The 19,182-nt window shown below is 34.0% G+C and overlaps 1 protein-coding gene across 2 annotated transcripts in view; it reads right to left on the bottom strand.

Moving 5' to 3' along the window:
• Positions 1-19,182, bottom strand: part of PARP8 (poly(ADP-ribose) polymerase family member 8) — a 164,239-nt gene that overhangs the window by 70,870 nt on the left and 74,187 nt on the right. For both annotated transcript variants that reach the window (XM_012740405.3, XM_012740403.2), the window contains exons 4-6: positions 10,568-10,605; positions 2,197-2,286; positions 1,561-1,631 (exon numbers count right to left, since the gene is read on the bottom strand). In XM_012740405.3, the coding sequence (XP_012595859.1) occupies positions 1,561-1,631; positions 2,197-2,286; positions 10,568-10,605 (199 nt within the window). The remainder of the gene's footprint in view (positions 1-1,560; positions 1,632-2,196; positions 2,287-10,567; positions 10,606-19,182) is intronic.

The raw sequence follows: 19,182 nt of genomic DNA, 5'->3' as shown, positions 1-19,182 counted from the left end.
TTTATCCCAGATTGTTCTCACTTCCACTGCCAACTCTAAACAATGGTATGAAAGAAAAGAAACAATGAATGTAATAATACAAAAATCAAATTATAAAAATAAATATGAATCACATTATGAAGGGAACTTTCTGTACACAGAAATTATTTGTTTTAGAATTCAGATTTCAAAAGAGTAATTTAATATGCTTTAATGTGAAATTTGAGTTTTTAATTAACTGAGCCATATCTGTTATGTATCTGAAGTAAAAACAATAAAAATTCATGATGGCGTTCCTATAAATGGCCTTATTAACATAGTTAGAAGAAAGGCAGCTTCTTTAGAACACAGGAATCCATTTATTTAGGGATGATGTTTTATAATCATCCCTAAATTTTTAGACCGAATTTCAAGTTCTCAAGGAAAACAAAACACCCTGCAAAGGGAATTTGGGTTTTATAGAATTCTAACAGTTGTTGGATTTAGAAACAGTTTTTTTCTCGATGTGGATAAAGAAGGGAAGAATGAATGGTACAACAATAACAGCAAGGGAGGATTATATCGAACACACAGTTTTGAAAACAAAACAAAAAAACCCTGCTAGGCCCATTGCACTCATTTTGTTTAATATCCTGATGTTTATTAAAATATTGGAGTAAATTTTTTAAAAGCAGGGAAAAAACATGAATTTAAAAAAAAATCCTGAATTATACTAAGACTATGCACACTTTGTGCTACATTGGCTAAAGAAATCATTTTTTACAAACAAAATTGTAAGGGTCCCATCAGAATTATATATAGTCATGTATAGTTAGAATAAGTTACATAAGTGTTCCTCAATTGCATTATTTAATGAAAGAATACACAATAAGTTACATTTTATATGCATTTTATTTAGATTTAAACCAGATCTTCTTTTCTATTATTTTATTTATTTTATTTTTTTGGAACTCTATCATGCTATATTGCCTAGGCTGGTCCTGAACTCTGAGTAGCTGGGATTACTAGCACATACCACCGCATCTGGCTACTTTTCTATTATTTTAAAGAGAACTTACTTCTCAGGGTTAATTTTAAGCCATTCCCCTTACCACACAAAACATCCCTAAGGGCCGGGCGCGGTGGCTCACGCCTGTAATCCTAGCTCTTGGGAGGCCGAGGTGGGCGGATTGCTCAAGGTCAGGAGTTCAAAACCAGCCTGAGCAAGAGCGAGACCCTGTCTCTACTATAAATAGAAAGAAATTAATTGGCCAACTGATATATATATAAAAAAAAAACTAGCCGGGCATGGTGGCTCATGCCTGTAGTCCCAGCTACTCGGGAGGCTGAGGCAGAAGGATCGCTCGAGCCCAGGAGTTTGAGGTTGCTGTGAGCTAGGCTGACACCACGGCACTCACTCTAGCCTGGACAACAAAGCGAGACTCTGTCTCAAAAAAAAAAAAACATCCCTAAGCCATGAGCTTGAGTTTTATTCATCATATGCAATTTTAATCTAACTAAAGAAGATATTAACTACAAATACCCAGGAAATTTAAAGTATGTCTATACTGTTTTGAAAAAGTAAAAATATAACTTACATACCTCACCATTTTCCTTTTGTAATTTGGATTTTATGGATAAGCAACAGTTAATGTCATTTGTTTTTCTTAATTCTGAAAGAAAGTTGTAATTTAAAAATTATTTCAGTTTTCAGAATGGTATTTACCAAGTATTCATGAGTTTCGGTATAAAACCACCTCAGGTGTTTCTTTCTCCTTTGCAAAAGAATTATGGGATATTCTGAAATTATGTCATTTCAGGGAGTTATACAATAGGCATTTTCTGCACAATGATTTTCATTGTGCAGAAAAATATGATCAAACTAAAGCACAGATTCCTTCAGCTCTCATTATATTAGATATATTTCATGTTATCTTCATTGCCATGATAATGACTTTTAAATATTCAGTTTGTCATTATGCAGAAAATATTTTTGCAAGAGCAATTATCAACATAATACATTTAAACGGGATTTTTTAAGTACTATAAACTTATGCATTTAAAAATTTTTTGAAAAATAAACTAATGTACTTTCGATAGAAAATTTGATGGAGAACTGGATTTACAAATGCTGAAGATAAGTAACTGTTATATTGGCTAAAAGAAACAAAAAAAAACCAAAGCTAAGTGCAATTAAGAAAAATTAATCCAGAATAAAAGATAATGTATTTCTATTACCTGTTGCTATTTTATGAAAAATTACTGGAATTGGCTCTGTAGTAACTAGTACATCTTCATCATTTTCTGAACTTGACACATATGTATTATCTGCAAAGAAACATGGATAATTAAAGGCATAACAACTCAAAAAAATACATCCTTGATAAAAATCACAGTTAAATTTATATCCATATCACTTTAGTTCCAACTCTCATAAAACACACTGTTCTGATTAAACTCAGAAAAAAGGACAAACTGAACTGAAGATTTACGTGTGAAGTAATTGTAAATGGCCTAAAGATGTTTGCATCTCCTAAAGAAATAGAGACTATGAATAGAGACTGTCCAGATACATCTCTAATATCCCATGTGGCAATGAATCATTTGGATGCAACCGATTGATTGCCTCTACTAACTCAACAAGGTCCTTCCCAAAATCAATATATAGTACAGGAAGCAGGGTTAGTAAGTTGAGGGAGAAAACTAAAGAAGAGCACTTGCTGCGATAAAAAGATTAAATAAAAGTCATTCAAAAATTTGAGCTGAAGATTTTGTTGTAAATCATACCCTCTTTATTGCTCTAATGTATATTTTAATTGATATCAAATCTTGCAATTATCATTCTTCTATGAAGGAATTTAAGTTGAGCGTACTGTGTAAGTTGAGTGTACAGACATTAAATAATTCCGAGTCCTTAAACTTCTTATTCACAATTTGTTTCCTCCAGGAAAAAATAATATTTTTATAAGTTTAGCATTTTTGCCTGATAAATATGGATCTCCACGTATATGGTAATATAACACTTCCGTGTTTATTGATGACTGCAGGGCACCTGTGAAATAGCTATTTGACAAACACTTCACCAATTCATTAATAATGGTCCTATAATTCACCCATCAATGGCCCACTAAATAGTATAAAATATCCCCAACAAATAATAGAGGCATGGATCAATTTTTACTAACGGAAATTATTGCTCAGATGGCTGAATGAATATACCTTATGAGATCTTTTTTGAGCCATGTTCTCATAATATTGTGTCAGTATAGTGAGAACATGATTTTTAACTGATAGATCCCTAAGGCATTACTTTATTTCCAAAGAAACATCTGTACTATTTTTAGACTTTGAATAATGAGCATATGATAGTGATTTGTATGTACAGTTTAGCTGCAAAAGACTCTCAATAGACATAAGGCTTTAACAATGATTCAGACAGGTAAAAGGGGGGGGGGTATGGATTAAATTTGAAACAAAAGAAGTTTGCCTCATTACTTAGTGTTAATAACAAATTTGGCTTCATTTAGTTTTCAAATATTATCAAGAATGTACATTTTCATGTTAATCAAGGGGGACCACGGATTAAGGAACAGATTTAATATAAATTTATTTTAATTATTGTCTCATCAGTTAAGACTTTGACCACTTATCTAGAGTCTCTTCTGCCAGTAACTTTACACTTTCTGCTAAGCATCAAAAACCCCTCTATTAGAGCCAGATTTTTTTTTATTTCTCAAGCCCTCACTGAGAGTCTTACTGATTTGAAGTTATTTGCCACTTAATCAACCTAATTATCTGTTTTCCCTGTGCAAAAGGGATTCTTTGGAGCTAAGGTTAAAAAGAAAAAGAGTATTAAGAGGGAGCATTAGAGCAACAGAAGTTAAAGCTGACCACCAACTAGAAGGGAAAACCCAGAAAAATGTATGGAATGATGGAGATTTTACTGAAGCAGTCAGAGGCAAATAAATTAAGACACTGTATTTGAGAAAACAGGGGAGTGGAAAACTAAGTTGAAAGAATTTTCTACCAGAATGGCTTATGTAAAGTGCTGATAACGGAAGACAGTAAAATTTGATTCAAGAGCATATAATTTGGTGAATGTGTGTTGCATAAGGTTGAAAGACAGGATTATGTCTTCAAACATACCATTTTCTAAGAGATTTTCTACCAGTTGTATTTTAATTAGTATTTATGCTTTAGAACACATTTAGTTTCTGGCTTTGGCTTAATTTATCCCAAACCAACATGTTCTCAGGTTTCATGACATTATTTCCTAAATAGCCATTATTACATAAAAGGCCAAATTGAATCACAGAGGTAGACTCAAATTGTGATAAGAAATGTAGGAGATTAAGAGAGTAAAGAAAGCACATGAAATCTAGATGCTGCTTCAATTTTTTGAAAGAATTCACTTGCAAAGCACTCTGGTCCTGGGCTTTTCTTTGCTGGAAGGTTTCAATTATTCATTTGATCTCCTTATTCATTATTGGTCTGTTCAGATTTTCTATTTCTTTATGATTCAGTCTTGATAGGTTGTTATATTTCTAGGAAATTATCTATTTCTTCTCTTACCCAGTTTAGCAATCGTACTTCTGAATATATATCCAAAGGAAATGAAATCAGTATCTCAAAGAGATATCTGCACCTCTATGTTCACTGCAGCATCACTCACAATAGTCAAGAGGTGGAAACAATCTAAGGTCCATCAACAGATGACTGAATAAAGAAATTGTGGTACATATATACAATGGAATATTCCATTCAGCCATAAAAAAGAAAGAAATCCTGCCATTTGCAACAATATGAATGAACATAGAGGACATTGTGCAGTACAAAATAAGCCAGACACGGAAAGACAAATACTGCATGATTTCACTTTTATGTGGAATCTAAATAAGTTGAACTAGTAGAAGCAGAGCATAAAAACAGTGCTTGGCAGGGTTTGGGGGAAATGGAAAGATGTTGCTCAAAGGGTAGGAACTTTCAGTTATAGTTATGAAAGGAACTCCTCAGGATCTAATTTATAGCTTGTGTGGTGATGAATGTATTAATTTGATTGTGTAATCATTATGAATGTATACATGTGTCAAATCATCACATTGTAAACCTCAAATATACTCAACCTTTATTTACTAATTATTTTAAAATTAAAAATAAAAACTACTACTAACTAGTTGTTCATCCTTTTTAACCTAAGCCACAGTCTTCTTAGCTATATAGTGAGGTCCGCTCATGATCTCTGAGGTTCATCCCAACTACATGAATCCATTCCACTTGTTTTTCTCATTGTTGCTTAAATGATTCTAAATCTTCCTCCAACTATTCTGACATCTGTAATAATGATGCCATTTTTGTTTAGAGATGAGAAAGTAGGACACAAAAAGGGTTAAGGAATGCATTTAAGGTAACAGAATGAGTCAGTGACAGAATAAGAATGTTTTCAAACTCAAATTCCTTCACTAGAATTCTCCCACTTGACTCCAGAGCTGCCTACTTTTTATTTTCTTAAAACTTCTGGGGACAGGTTCTTTAATGTGTATGTTATATAGAGCTGCAGTCCCCAACGCTGGGTGGCAGAGCCAGTCCATGGCCTGTTAGGAGCCAGGCCGCACAGCAGGAGGTAAGTGACTGGCCTGCAGAGAAAGCCTGCAGAGAAGCTTCATCTGTATTTACAGCCCCTCCCCATTGCTCCCAAACCTGCCTGAGCTCCACCTCCTGTCATATCAATGGAGGCATTAGATTCTCATAGGAGCATGAACTCTACTATAAACTGGGTCGCACCGTTCTTATGAGACCTGATGGTCTGAGGCAGGGCTGAAGCGGTGATGGTAGCACTGGGGAGTGGCTGCAAATGTAGATTATCATTAGCAGAGAGGTTTGACTCCACAGTAAATGTAAGATGCTTAAATCATCCCCAAACCATATCCCCCGCCACACACACACACACACACACACACACACACACACACACACACACTGGTCCATGGAAAAACTGTCCTCCATGAATCGGTCCCTGGTGCCAAAAACATTGGGGACCTCTGATATAGAGGACCTACAGATCTTTGTTAACATGTGAACAATATGAATATTTTTGCTTCTCTACCAGACTATGCAAACATTACCAGAATTTCCATAGACAACTGGGGAAAGATGAATAGAACTATGGAAAAGCATGTTTAAACTATCACTTTTATTCTATGTCAAATGCAGCTTAATTTAGGTCATGTTATTCCATTCTTCATTACCATATAACTTAAGAGAAATAATAATTATAACTCTAAATAATATTTGTCTTGATTTTATATTATATTCTGTATATTTTCCCTGAATTTTCTGTATGATTTCATGTCATCCTCAAAGCCAGTCAATTATTACTACTATTTTAAAGATTAGGAAACTTAGGCTCGGAGAAACTAAGTAATTTACTCAAATTACTTAAGTAATTAGTTATACTGCTAGTAAGTGGTGAAGCTTGAATCTATCTGAATCTAAAAATCAGTGCTTTGTCACTATACCATGTGTTTATTTAATTATAGAAAATATTGTCACAAAAATTTTCAGTACCTTATTAAATATAAATGCTTATTAAATATAAAAACAATAATATCTTAGACACTATAATTTGATAGAGACGGTATAGGATTCTAATTCTCACTTAAGTGATTTATTCATAAAGTTACATACAACACTTAAGTAGCTCATGTTGGTCAAGACTCTTTGGACTCACGGGTACTAGAAGATCCAGAAACTACCCCCTCATTCTTCTAAATTCTAATGATGAATGCAAGGGATGAGAGATTTCACTCCCGTCAGTAGGTAAGCCTCCTAATTAAAGGTGGAAACAGATAAGAATTAAAGAATCCTGCTGACTTGTGACTTGTAATATACCTACCTATTCTGTAATCCACTACCTTAAAAAAAAAAAACTATCTTCAGTATAAAATCTACAAAGAAGAACAAGTAACTCAGAAGGCTGCTCTATTTCTTCACTTCATTTTGAAGAGTCAACATAATATTTAGCATTTCATTTACACACATATAATTATGTATGCCTATCTCAAAAGATCCTCTAAATTTTCATTTTGACAAAAGCAAACTATGAAGTGAATTTCAAAGATGTCTTAAGTAAACTAGTAGATCACAATTATAAAAGGACAAATCTGTTCCCAGGAACACAAGCTAGGCTGACATAATCCTGACTTCAGTAGATAATACAGATACATTTCCATAGGGCAAAAATTTTCATGTTTTCAAAGTTAGATGATGAACTAATCATTGAACCAAATAATGCAGGAAAGTACAGAAAAAATAAGCCTAAAAAACTTTATAAGAAGGAATTAATAAAGGTGACATCAAGATTACTGCATTTAGAAATTAAACACATTAGAGAGAGCTATTTATTTGAAATAATTTTAAAAATGGACAAATTTTTGGAAGACAAACCAAAGGAGGAAAAAGATAAGAACAAATACAAACAATAGAAATCAGAATGGAGAAATAACCACGGCGAAGATTTTTATAAGTATAGACCAACTGCTATACTTTTTGCTAAAAAATTAGGACATTTCACCAACATAATGACTTTCAAGAAGAACATACATTAAAAAATGACTGAGAATGGCCTTTATTAACAAGTCCCCAAACAATAAATGTTGGCACGGATGTGGAGAGATAGGAACACTCCTACACTGCTGGTGGGACTGCAAACTAGTTCAACCTCTGTGGAAAGCAATTTGGAGATACCTTAAAGTGATACAAGTGGATCTACCATTTGATCCAGCAATCCCATTACTGGGCATCTACCCAAAAGAATAAAAGTCAGTCTATGAAAAAGACACCTGTACTCGAATGTTTATAGCAGCACAATTCACAATTGCAAAGATGTGGAAACAACCCAAGTGCCCATCAATTCATGAGTGGATTAATAAAATGTGGTATATGTATACCATGGAGTACTATTCAGCTATAAGAAACAATGGTGATATAGCACCTATTGTATTTTCCTGGATAGAGCTGGAACACATTCTAATAAGTGAAGTATCCCAAGAATGGAAAAACAAGCACCACATGTACTCACCAGCAAATTGGTATTAACTGATCAACACCTAAGTGGACATGTAGGAATAACATTTATCGGGTGTTGCGTTGGGGGGGGTAGGGTATGGGTATATACATACATAATGAGTGTGATGCACACCAACTGGGGGATGGACACGCTTGAAGATCTGACTCAAAGGGAGTGGGAAAGAGCAATATATGTAACCTTAACATTTGTACCCACATAATATGCTGAAATCAATAATGACTGAGACAGAACAGACCAATAATCACGGCAGAAAAATAAGACAACTGTCCCAGAATCATCCCTAAGAAGTACTGGAGTCAGACAGATTTGCTTGCAAGTTCCATCAAATACTCAAAGCATAGTTTAATTCCTTCAGGAACATGAAATCTTTAATACTAAAGTATATGACAAAATGTACATAATTCTTTTTAGATCGACATAAGGATATCTGCTAATATAACTCGTCACCTTATTACTTAAAAGAGAAAGTATATATGATATCTCAACAGATACCAAGCAAAAATTTGATAAAGATTTAATATTCATTCTTTAAAAATAAACAAAAGCTTGGTAAATGACAAAAAGAATAATATTTTGTCTTCTGAAAGCAAATGGAAGCATGCTCACTAATTTTGAGAAAAGGGACAAAGCTGCCAACTTTCATATCTATTATTAAAAATTATTCCAGAAGTTCTAGCCAGTGCCAGAGGAAAAAAACACAGGTATAAATATTGGAAAAGAAGAGTAAATACATAATTTTTAAATAATACTGTCTATCTAAAAAGTCAAGCATATCAACTAACAATTCTTAGTATACATAAATGTGTATTAAAATTTAATCACAGATAATATTATCATATATTAATGTTCATTTTGAAGAAAGCTCCATAAAAACACTGATACTACTACTTTCCCCAGAAGCAACAGGAATCAGAACTGAATTATAGACTTGGTTTTAACACCCAACTACATGTTTTGGGGAAATATTATTTAACTTCTCTCAGCACATTTCCTCAAGCATGAATGTCATAATCACTCCTGCTCTGCCTTGAATACAAACTGGCATTTAGAACCAAATGAAATTATGTATGTGGAAATACTTGGTATAATGTGCACTATTACAGTGTATTTTGGTGATTTGGGGAACAACTAATTCAAAATTCCGCCCCAGTATTTAAACCAGAATGCACTAATCTCCCTCTCCCATCCTTGTGTTTTATTGTGGACAAAGGACCTACTTTGATCATATAGATCAAATAAATATATATTTACACTCCTTTTCATTTTGGAAATGAAATTATATTAGAAGTTCATTACCAACTAGCTCCAAGAAGAAAATTCAGTAAAAAGAGCACAAATAATAAGCAATACTTTAACTTAAAATTTCAGGTTTTGTATATTGGTATTTCCAAGAGGGGCTCCTATAAAGCCAGAAGAAGCCCAAGTAATACCTCTTGGCCACAAGAGGGAGCTAAACATTTGGTCCACTTGGTTGGTTTATGAAAAGCAAGTTCTTCTACCATATATCCTGTGCTATAAAATAATTGATAGCATTTTCAATTTGGGGTTTAATTTGTGGCATAATTTCCATCACCTTGACTTAAAGTCATGCATCTCTGCTGGTTGACATCTCTATGACCTGCCTCAGATGAGAAGCACAGTAATTATAGTATTTCTATAAATAGTGGGGCTTTAATTTTTCTGAAGTACTTAAAAAACATTCAGCATCAAAGACATAATATACCACAAGAGTGGGCTGACTGCATAACCATCTACAAAAAAATGTCTCCTCACAAATATTTCTTGTCTTGGTTGTTCCAGTAAAATTTGCCTAGAACACTTCATATTACTACTAAAAATAGGCATATTCTTAATAATGAATAACCCCCATTGTATAATTGTAACAGTTTTATGGAATACTATGAATAAAACATATGGAGAACATAGCGAAATAACTGTAAGGAAGTTTATGATCTAAGAAATTATTTTCCAATGTAACATTTAATCTTCTAAAAAGATTAAATGCTTAATGCAAACTGCCACATAAAATACTTAATTTAAATGCTACAAAAAGGTTTCTGTTATCTCCATACTAAACTATGAGCTAATTTTTTTAAATACTAAAAAATATACATAGTCACACACACACACTTTCTTAGAGAAATAACTGGAACAAATAAGTGCTAGTTATTACTCTTACATTATGAAAGACCAAATAATGTTCCAAAATTAACAATTAGACCAGTTTAGAGAATCTTCATTTTAACTGTCATATAAGCACACAGGCTGGAGCTATCATAGAGGTCATGTAAAGAACATTTCATTGGGAAATTATTTTGATCCTGGACTGTGTCTCAGGGTAAGACATGTATTAATTCCTGCCAGGCAATCAAGAGAATTCTATACTTTAAAAGTCTTCCTCTACCAGTGCTTTACTCCTAGATATATTTACATACATTTTACATCTCCAGAAAAAAAAAATATTCATTCAAAAGAGTCATGATATAAATATTTGAAATAAAAATAAAAAGAAGAGAAGCATACCTGGGTAATCTTCAGATACATGTACTGAGTATGACACACTGTTAAAACAAAAGAAAAAAAAAAGGCTCAAGTTACTTCTAAGGTAACTATGCTTTTACAAAAGAAGAACCAACCCCATGTTATCCATTCATTTATACAAGTAAGTGTAAACTGACCATCCAAAATGAGTAAGAAAATCCTATGTTTCCTAACATAGGAAACTTACAGATTTTTAAGATACGTTTTCCATGAGTCTAAGTGAGTCTTTCTAAAACCATTTTGGAGTTTTCCCAACTTTTTTAGTATAGCAGTCTTTTATTTCAGCAATGTTTAATATCACCCAATTTATAATCATTTGTTTTGTTTGCTCGTTTCATCAAATCATCTTTTTTTACTTTTGTAAAAAGAGTATTCCTCCTATTTAATATGGTCTTCAAGAATTTAAACATTTATTTTTTAATAATGCTTCCCCACAATACAATGTACTTCTGAAAAATGTCCTTTATTCCAAGAATTAACAAAATATAATCAAAGTATAATAGTTATTGTGCATCAGCTAATCTTTCATCACCACTACATATATGTAAAATAAACTACCTTCTATTTTCAGAAGGATTGAGTTGTCTCAAAGATAATTTTTTTAATTGCATTGTACTTATATGAAAATTTAACATGCTTATTTGTTCACTTTTCTATCTCTGTCAACTAGATTGCAAGTCTCTTGAGCTTAGAGTCTATTTATATTTGTAGCATAGTCACCTATTTTAATGCATGATACACAGTACATATTCAATACTAGCTATTTGACAGGATCAGTAGAGCTGCCACCTGCCACAGAAAGTCAAAATTTAGTATAAGTTGAGCCAAATTATCTGCCTGTTAAGACAAAAAAACAAACAAACACTTCTCTTCGAAGGAACATACAGAAGACAGAGTCTATGCAAAGCATCATTCACAAAGTGAATCCAGTACAATTCAAAATCACTTACTGTATGCATAAATAGGAAAATGTAACCCGTTTTCTAAAGGAAAGATGACCCACATGTTGTGATTATCCCCTATGCTGTCAGAACAGTAATTCTAAGTAATCTTAAGGATGTAAAGGCAAACCCAATCTGAAGAAGAGAGAAACAAAAACAGATTATCAGGGACTTCTAGGGCACTAACGAAAAAGCAAATATTTGTATAATTAGAGTTTTAGAAGGCTGAGGCGAGAGAACATAATGCAGAAAAACATTGAGAAAATAACTGAAAATTTCCCAGTTTGGTAGAAGACATAGGTGTGCATATTGAAGAAGCTCAGAAAACCTGAAATAGAATAAATAAGTGCAAAGAAAATTACACTCAGGTATGCATAGTCAAACTGCTGAAAACCAAATATAAAAAAAAAAAATTTAAATAAGTCAGGAACAAAAATGACACATTACATACAAGAAAATGATGATAAGAATCAATTCTTGACTTTTTGAGGAGAGACAAATATCAACCCAGAATTTTATATCCAGTCCATATATTCATCAGAAATAATGGCAAAATAAAGATACTTTCAGGTAAAAGAAAATTGTGAAAACTTGCTCCTAGAGATCTGCAGTATACGAAATCCTAAACAAAATTCTCCTGGTTGAGTGACATCAGAAAGAAAGTCAAATATTCAAAAAGAATGACAAGAAAGGGTATATATAAAACACTATTTTTTCTTAATGTTTTTAAAGTACATATGAATTTAACCCCAAATGATATTAACCCCAAATAATAACTCAAAGAAAAATTAAGGAAATATAATTCCTACAGCAAGCACACATGTACATGCATACACACACATACACACACACACAAAAATCACTAGAAAAGCCAGTAGATAAATTATAATGGAATTCTAAAAAACATTTTGGAACATTTAGCCCCAAACAAGGCAGGAAAGGAGAAACAGGAACAAAAAAACAGAAAGAATAGAAAACAAAAAGAAAACGGAACCAAAATCCAACCATATCAATAACTGCATTAAGTGTTAATGGACAAGACACACTGAATAAAAGGAAAAGATGACCATAATGGATAAAAGAAAGCAAGACTCAACTCTCCATGTTACCTTTAAGAGATCCACATTAAATATAAAGACACACAGATTTGAAGGATGGAAAAGATACACCATGCAAGCAGTAAGCATAAAAAGACTGACAACAAAGACACAAAGAGATCTTTCATACTAATAAAAAGAGTCAGTTCATCAGGAAGAAAGCGTAACAATCATAAATGTGTATGGATCTAATCACAAACCTTCAAAATATATGAAGCAAAATTTGACAGAATTACAGGAGAAAACAGACATCTCTACAGTCATAGTTTGAGTAATTAACAGAAACTAGACCCAAAAAAATCATTAAAGAAACTGGAAAATCTGAAACCTATTTTCATAGAACACTATAACTATAGAATACCAAGATATACCATATGTTGAGGTATAACATAAATATAAATCTCAATAAATTTGATTGGGTGGATGATATGGTTTATCATACTTCATACCCTGGATTTCCTGGCTCATCTTACCTTCATGACATTGAGTTTTAAGTCCTTAAAAAGTCACTGCTTTTTAGAATTTGTGACTGGACTTAGGGCTTTAATACTGTGGTGAAAAGGCAATGCAACCCTACCAGGCAAGCTCAAGTTCCCAACACTCCACCAGACAAATCCCTTGAATGCAAATTAGTCCTAGGAAAAGATGAGGCACAGACAAGAAAAACTGAATGACTAGATGGGTAAGAAAGAAGGAAGGTTAGTAAGACCACATATTGATATTCTGTTCTTTCATAAAGCATAATTAATTGTTCAGTTTTTAATTCAAAAGCATTTTTGGTAAGCTGGTATAAGTCAAACACTGTGTTAATGCCAAATAAGATCTAAATAGAAAAAAAAAAATCAGGAGTGATACCATTGGATGATTAATTCAGAGGAAAAGAGAGAATATGAAACATGATGAATATGATAGACAAAGGAACTTGAAGATGCTAGAGCACAACAGTATTTTTTTTTACTTTTTAAATAAATATTGATTCACATGAAGTTGCAAAGATTGTGTACAGAGAGATCTCAAGATATCACCCAGTTTCCTCCAGTGCTTACATATTATGTACACTAAATATTAACACCAAAACCAGCAACTTGACATTAGTGAAAACTTTTTGTATAGTTCTATGTCATTTTATCACACATGCATCTATCACAAATAAAAACACAGAACTATTAGATCACTCAATGACTTCCTTCATGCTACCCTTTAGAGTCAAACCCATCTCTCTGCACCCAACCCCTAAGCCCAGACAGCCACTAATCAGTTCCTCCCTCTGCAATTTTGTCATTTCAAGAATGACACATAAATGGAATCATACTGTATGAAGCATAATAGTATTTTAAAGCAGAATTAGTATTTTGGAAAAATTACTCTACTAGGCAATATTTAGGATAGACTGAAGGAAAGATCAGATTAGAAACCTATCATAGTAGTAAAATATGAGCAGATAACAGTGGGAAAGTATGTAATGGGAATGAGAAAGAAGGAACAAATGGCAGATGTTGGATCCCAGCCAAGAGCCCAGCTTTGGGAATCGTGACCCTGAATCAAATGCCAAGCATTAGAAGATAAAATATCCATGGTAATGGTGCCTCAAACAAACTGTGGGAAATATACACTATGACCCCATATGGATTTATTTTCCCATGATTCACTCCCATACAGTGGAACTGTACTATGTAGAAATAAAACTGATGATCAAGGCACCCTTTCTGATCTGGCAGTATTATGTGACAGTAGCCTGGCCCCTTGCCAGAGATTATACTCAGGCCTAAGCTGAATTAATTCCCAAAAGCCTACCATCTCAACCAACAGCAGTTGGCTTCATTTTTTATCCAAATCAGTGTCTAAATCCAAAATGAGGCCTTAATTCATTTCTTTGTCCACCTCCAGTTAGAGAACCTGGTATAGTTTGAGTAAGACAAACAAGTCAAATCCCAGCTTTGAGGCTTAACTGGCTGGCTGGTGTAAGAAAAATCAGTTACATACACTCAGAGTCAATCTCCTTTCAGTAAAATGGAAAAATCCATACCTATCTTAAGAGCCTGCTGTGATGATTTAATGACTTAACAGGTGTAAGGACCCCAGGACAATCCAGCAGACACATAGCAGCAGGTGCTGAGTCATCTTAGCTTCCAGCACAAGCAATTAAACTTCCAAAAGTGAAATTTCATAAGAATGAATGTTCTCTAGGGAACTCAATTTACTAAAAAATATTATATGTTACATTTATCAGAGACCAAAGCTAACACTGATGATTTTATTATTGTCCTCATGATATTAGGAGATGTTCCTATGCTCATGATCATACCTAATTTTGCAAATAGAAAATAGAAAACAGAAGCCCTGCAAAATGATTCATCAGCTCCTTGTGCTACAGCATTTTTTTTTTTTTTGGTAGTATACCAGAAGGAAAATCACCAGGACTGTAAAATCCTAATCAGTTTCACTTTGTGGCTTACAGAGTTCTAAGGGAAACAATCTAGTACAGGCAGACATGGATGATTAAGCTAAAGGATCTAATAGGTGTGCCAAAAAAAAAAAAAAAGTGCAAAGGGCAAAGCTTTAGTAGCTTTAAGAGTATGGGTAGTATGTGCCATACATAATTCATAGCATAAAGCAGGCAAAAAATATCATGGACAAGAGAAAATGAAAGATGGTAAACATGAAAAGAAAGAAAAACCTGGAACAGGCTCTGAATTCCTATTCAGAAAGAAAAATTGCTTTCAGAATTTTGGAATGTGCTAAATTATGATTAATTACATCAAGGTGCTTTGCCAGAGAAACTCAGGTCAATCAAATACGTGTTTGGTATATACAATATGCATAGCACAGTGCAAGGTTCTTAAAATCACAAGCTTGAAACTAGAATCTATAAGTCATCTCTATTACACCTCAATAATTGTCAAACAAAATGGTAACTTTCACCTCTTACTCCTCTAAAAGCATCTGGCCCAACCGAAGACATCCTTCCACCTCCAACAGCTGCTAAGGGAGTTCCTGAAGCAGCCCTTAGGTGTTCAACATCTACCTAATTTTGTATTTTGTTTATATATTTGTTTACCCCTATAATTGAAATCATTCATGAGGTCTTTCTTGAATCTATCTAAACTTACTACTCATTCCATTACCACTCTTTTCTTTCTAAAATGTCTGCAAAGAGCTAAGAATAAACAGAATTTAGTCTTAGCTCCTAAGTTCATAGATTAAAGAAAATTCTTTTAAGAGTAGAAGAGGGTAGTTTTTAGATAATAGAGATTGGAACTTAGAATTGAAGATGAAAGAGTTTTAGATTTAGAAGACCTTTCCGGGACATTGACTCAACATCTGAATTTTAGAGGTGGGTCCCAAAATGTTGTGACTGCCATCTGTAATGCAAAACTCCTGGATCCCAAGCTCATACCTTTTTCAATTACACCCAGAAGTTTTGACAGAGCAAGCAAAAACCAGTATTTTATTGTGCAATAACTTTTTACCTTCCCCTCTTAAATTTAAAACAACTTCTCCAATAAACTACATCCTCACATCTCTTATTTCTCTCGGATCAGACTTTTAGAATTTACATTAGGAAAAGGAAAATGCGGAAACTAACAAAAAATTGCAGCTAATGACAATCAGTCCTCCACCCTAGGTGAGAGGCTTGTGAATTTTCTTTGTTCACTAGCAAGTCAACAGATGATACCTAACACTATATAATCCCCACACCTTACCCCCAGACACATTGGAGTTTTCAAAAGGAAAATTCACTACAACACTTAGAATTCTGTCTTCCTCACTCTTTTGTGCTGGAGGGTGAAAGAGGTAATGTCCCACTACCCACCTCCAGACCCAACTCTAGTATCTCACGCTAGCAGGTGATCAGGGGCATGCTAGAAGCTCATATTTGCTACTATAATTTGGTGCCACTCAATTCCCAAAACATTCACCTTCATGTCCATCTTCCAAAAACATTTTCAAATTGTCCTGGTCAATCAACTACCGTATCCTCATTCTTCACCATTATGAGCTAAAATCTTTTTACCATTTATCCAGGATTAGGGGTTTCCACAGCACTCTTTTCCTCCTTAGTAAAAAATCCTCCCACCACCCATATATCCACATGGACAATGATAAGTTGCACATAGTTTCATGACCTTATTCCCTTTACCTTTAGCTCACCAAATCAAATGACCAACCGTGGACCTTGACTTCAAATGAGAATTCCTCCCCTTTTAAAATCTCAAAACACCCGGGGGGGGGGGGTCCACTTTCTAAACACAATTTTATCATTTTCCAGCTCTCATTCCTTTATTTCAGCTCTCTGACATCCACAAACCATGCATTCTTCATGTCTTTACTGTCCCTCCATGCTTCATCGACAACTTTCTGTGGCTGTAGATACTAGTCTGCTTCTCTATGACGTCAACTCCTTCACTGTGCAGCTCCTACCTTGCCCATGCTAATCCTACTAGTTCCAAATTATGGATGAAGTCATATTTGGCATTTTCACCTCCTAGACCTGAAGGTGAAATGCTGCTGGAAAGGTCAATGAAACCTAGGTGCCTGGTGCCCTACAGACACATGGTCCTCAATACCGCCAAGTAAGAATTTGCTCAGTAACTCCAGAAACCATCCCTAATGGAATCCCTTGCTTTTTCTTCTCATTGCTTTTCAAATACTCACAACTTTCCAACACCCTACGATAACCTGCCCTTTCACTATCATCAAAATATTTTCTTCCCACATTAAGAGAGATTATATGATTATTTCCCCACAGCAGTTCCTCAATTCTGTCTCCCACCACCCACCACCGGGAAGCTCTCTCCTTGCACCTGGAGGAGGAATTGTCTGTCCTTTTATTGAAGACTAATCCAGCTATTTGCTGTATAAAACTCATAAACCCACACTCCATTTGGGACTTTGTTTAATTTAATCTAATAATTCCACAGTTTGAAATCTATCACAGTATACAATTATGTTGGAAAAAGTTTAGCCACAGTGATATTAATGGTAGTACTATTTTAATTTTAAAAATGAATTTTAAAAAAAGCTAAACTGCCAAAAAATAGGATTATATGAACTGTTGTAGAGACACGATATAATAACACTAGGCAACTGTGAAAAGATAATGATATAGAAGAATATTTAGTGAAAGAAATAAAGTGTTTCTGATACATTAAGGTACATACAATTTGAACAGCTGAACCATATTTCCATTAAAATGAATAAATACATCTACTGATAGAAACATGGCTTTAAAAATGACAGATTTTAACAGTTGCTGCCTCTTGCTATTGGATGAAAGTAAATTTTATTCTTTGCACATATTTGCATTGTTTCAACCTTTACAATAACTGTGTATTGTGTAATAAGAAAACAGTAATGTTTAAACTCTCCATTTATGCTATAACTCCTTCTGATTATCACTCTACTTCTCTTCATTTTAAAGTCAAGTTTTAACAAAGAATAACCTAACCCTTTCTCTCAGCCCACCCACTTGCACATCTACATTCTAATCAGGATTCCACCCCTACTTCTCCATCAGAATTCTGCTTCTTCAGGTAGCCACTGGCCTTTTTGGCCCCCTAGTTCTTTTCTCACATGAATTCTTTAATCCCTTGACATGTCACATTTTCATATTTCAAGTTGAGTTTTCATATTTCAGTGCTTTCCAGACCATGCTTACTGCTCTATTTTTTCACCATGAATAATCTCAACCACATCCATGAGAGTCTTCTGCCAACATAAGCAGAAGACTCAACAACTCTGTGCCTCCAAATCAAACATTCACTTTCTTTTTTTCACATTTTCAATAGGATCACTTCATAAGCAAGTTAAATCCAACTTTTACAAAATGAAACTCATAGCCTTCTTTACAATAACTTTCAACTTAAATTATATGCCAAAAAAAAGTACAGACAAATAATATTAGCACCTGCTGTTAGGAACTAAAGGTCTATCTATCACTTCACCTTCACCATACTCTGAGGCAGGGAAATTCTGATTTAGTTAGAATTGAAGTGGGACCTGAAAATTTGCCTTTCTAAAAGGCATATCATGTTGATTCTGATTGAGGTGAACTCTGGACTCTGTTTCCAAAAAACATAGATATGAATTCTACAGAATAAAATTCTAACTTCTGTGTCTGCCAAGACTTTCATGATCTGACCCATAGCTATCTGTCCAATCAAGATTTCTACAAACTCCCACAAACCATAACTTCCAATCATTCCAACTGATACCATTCCCAAAACATGTCATTTTTTTTACATAGAGGAAATGAGCCATTATTAACTGTGTGACCTCAGGGTAGATGATGAACCTCTCAGCCTCAGTATTCTCATTGGTAGTACCTACCTCTAGGGTTGTTATGAGAACAAGTTAATACATATAAAGCAGTTACAAAAGAAATCTGACACACATAGTATTCATTAAATATTGATATTAGATCTTTATTACTTACTTCCCTCCCCCTTCAAAACTGAATCTCAGGGACAACTTCCTATGGAACTTCTCCAACAACTCAAGCAGACTAGGATGTCCCTTCCCCATTTACCCACTTCACCTTGACATTAACTGTCCTATA

This window comes from Microcebus murinus, chromosome 11, assembly GCF_040939455.1.
Source record: "Microcebus murinus isolate Inina chromosome 11, M.murinus_Inina_mat1.0, whole genome shotgun sequence".
Classification (NCBI taxonomy): Eukaryota; Metazoa; Chordata; class Mammalia; order Primates; family Cheirogaleidae; genus Microcebus; species Microcebus murinus.
This window is presented reverse-complemented; position numbering and strand designations above follow the sequence as displayed.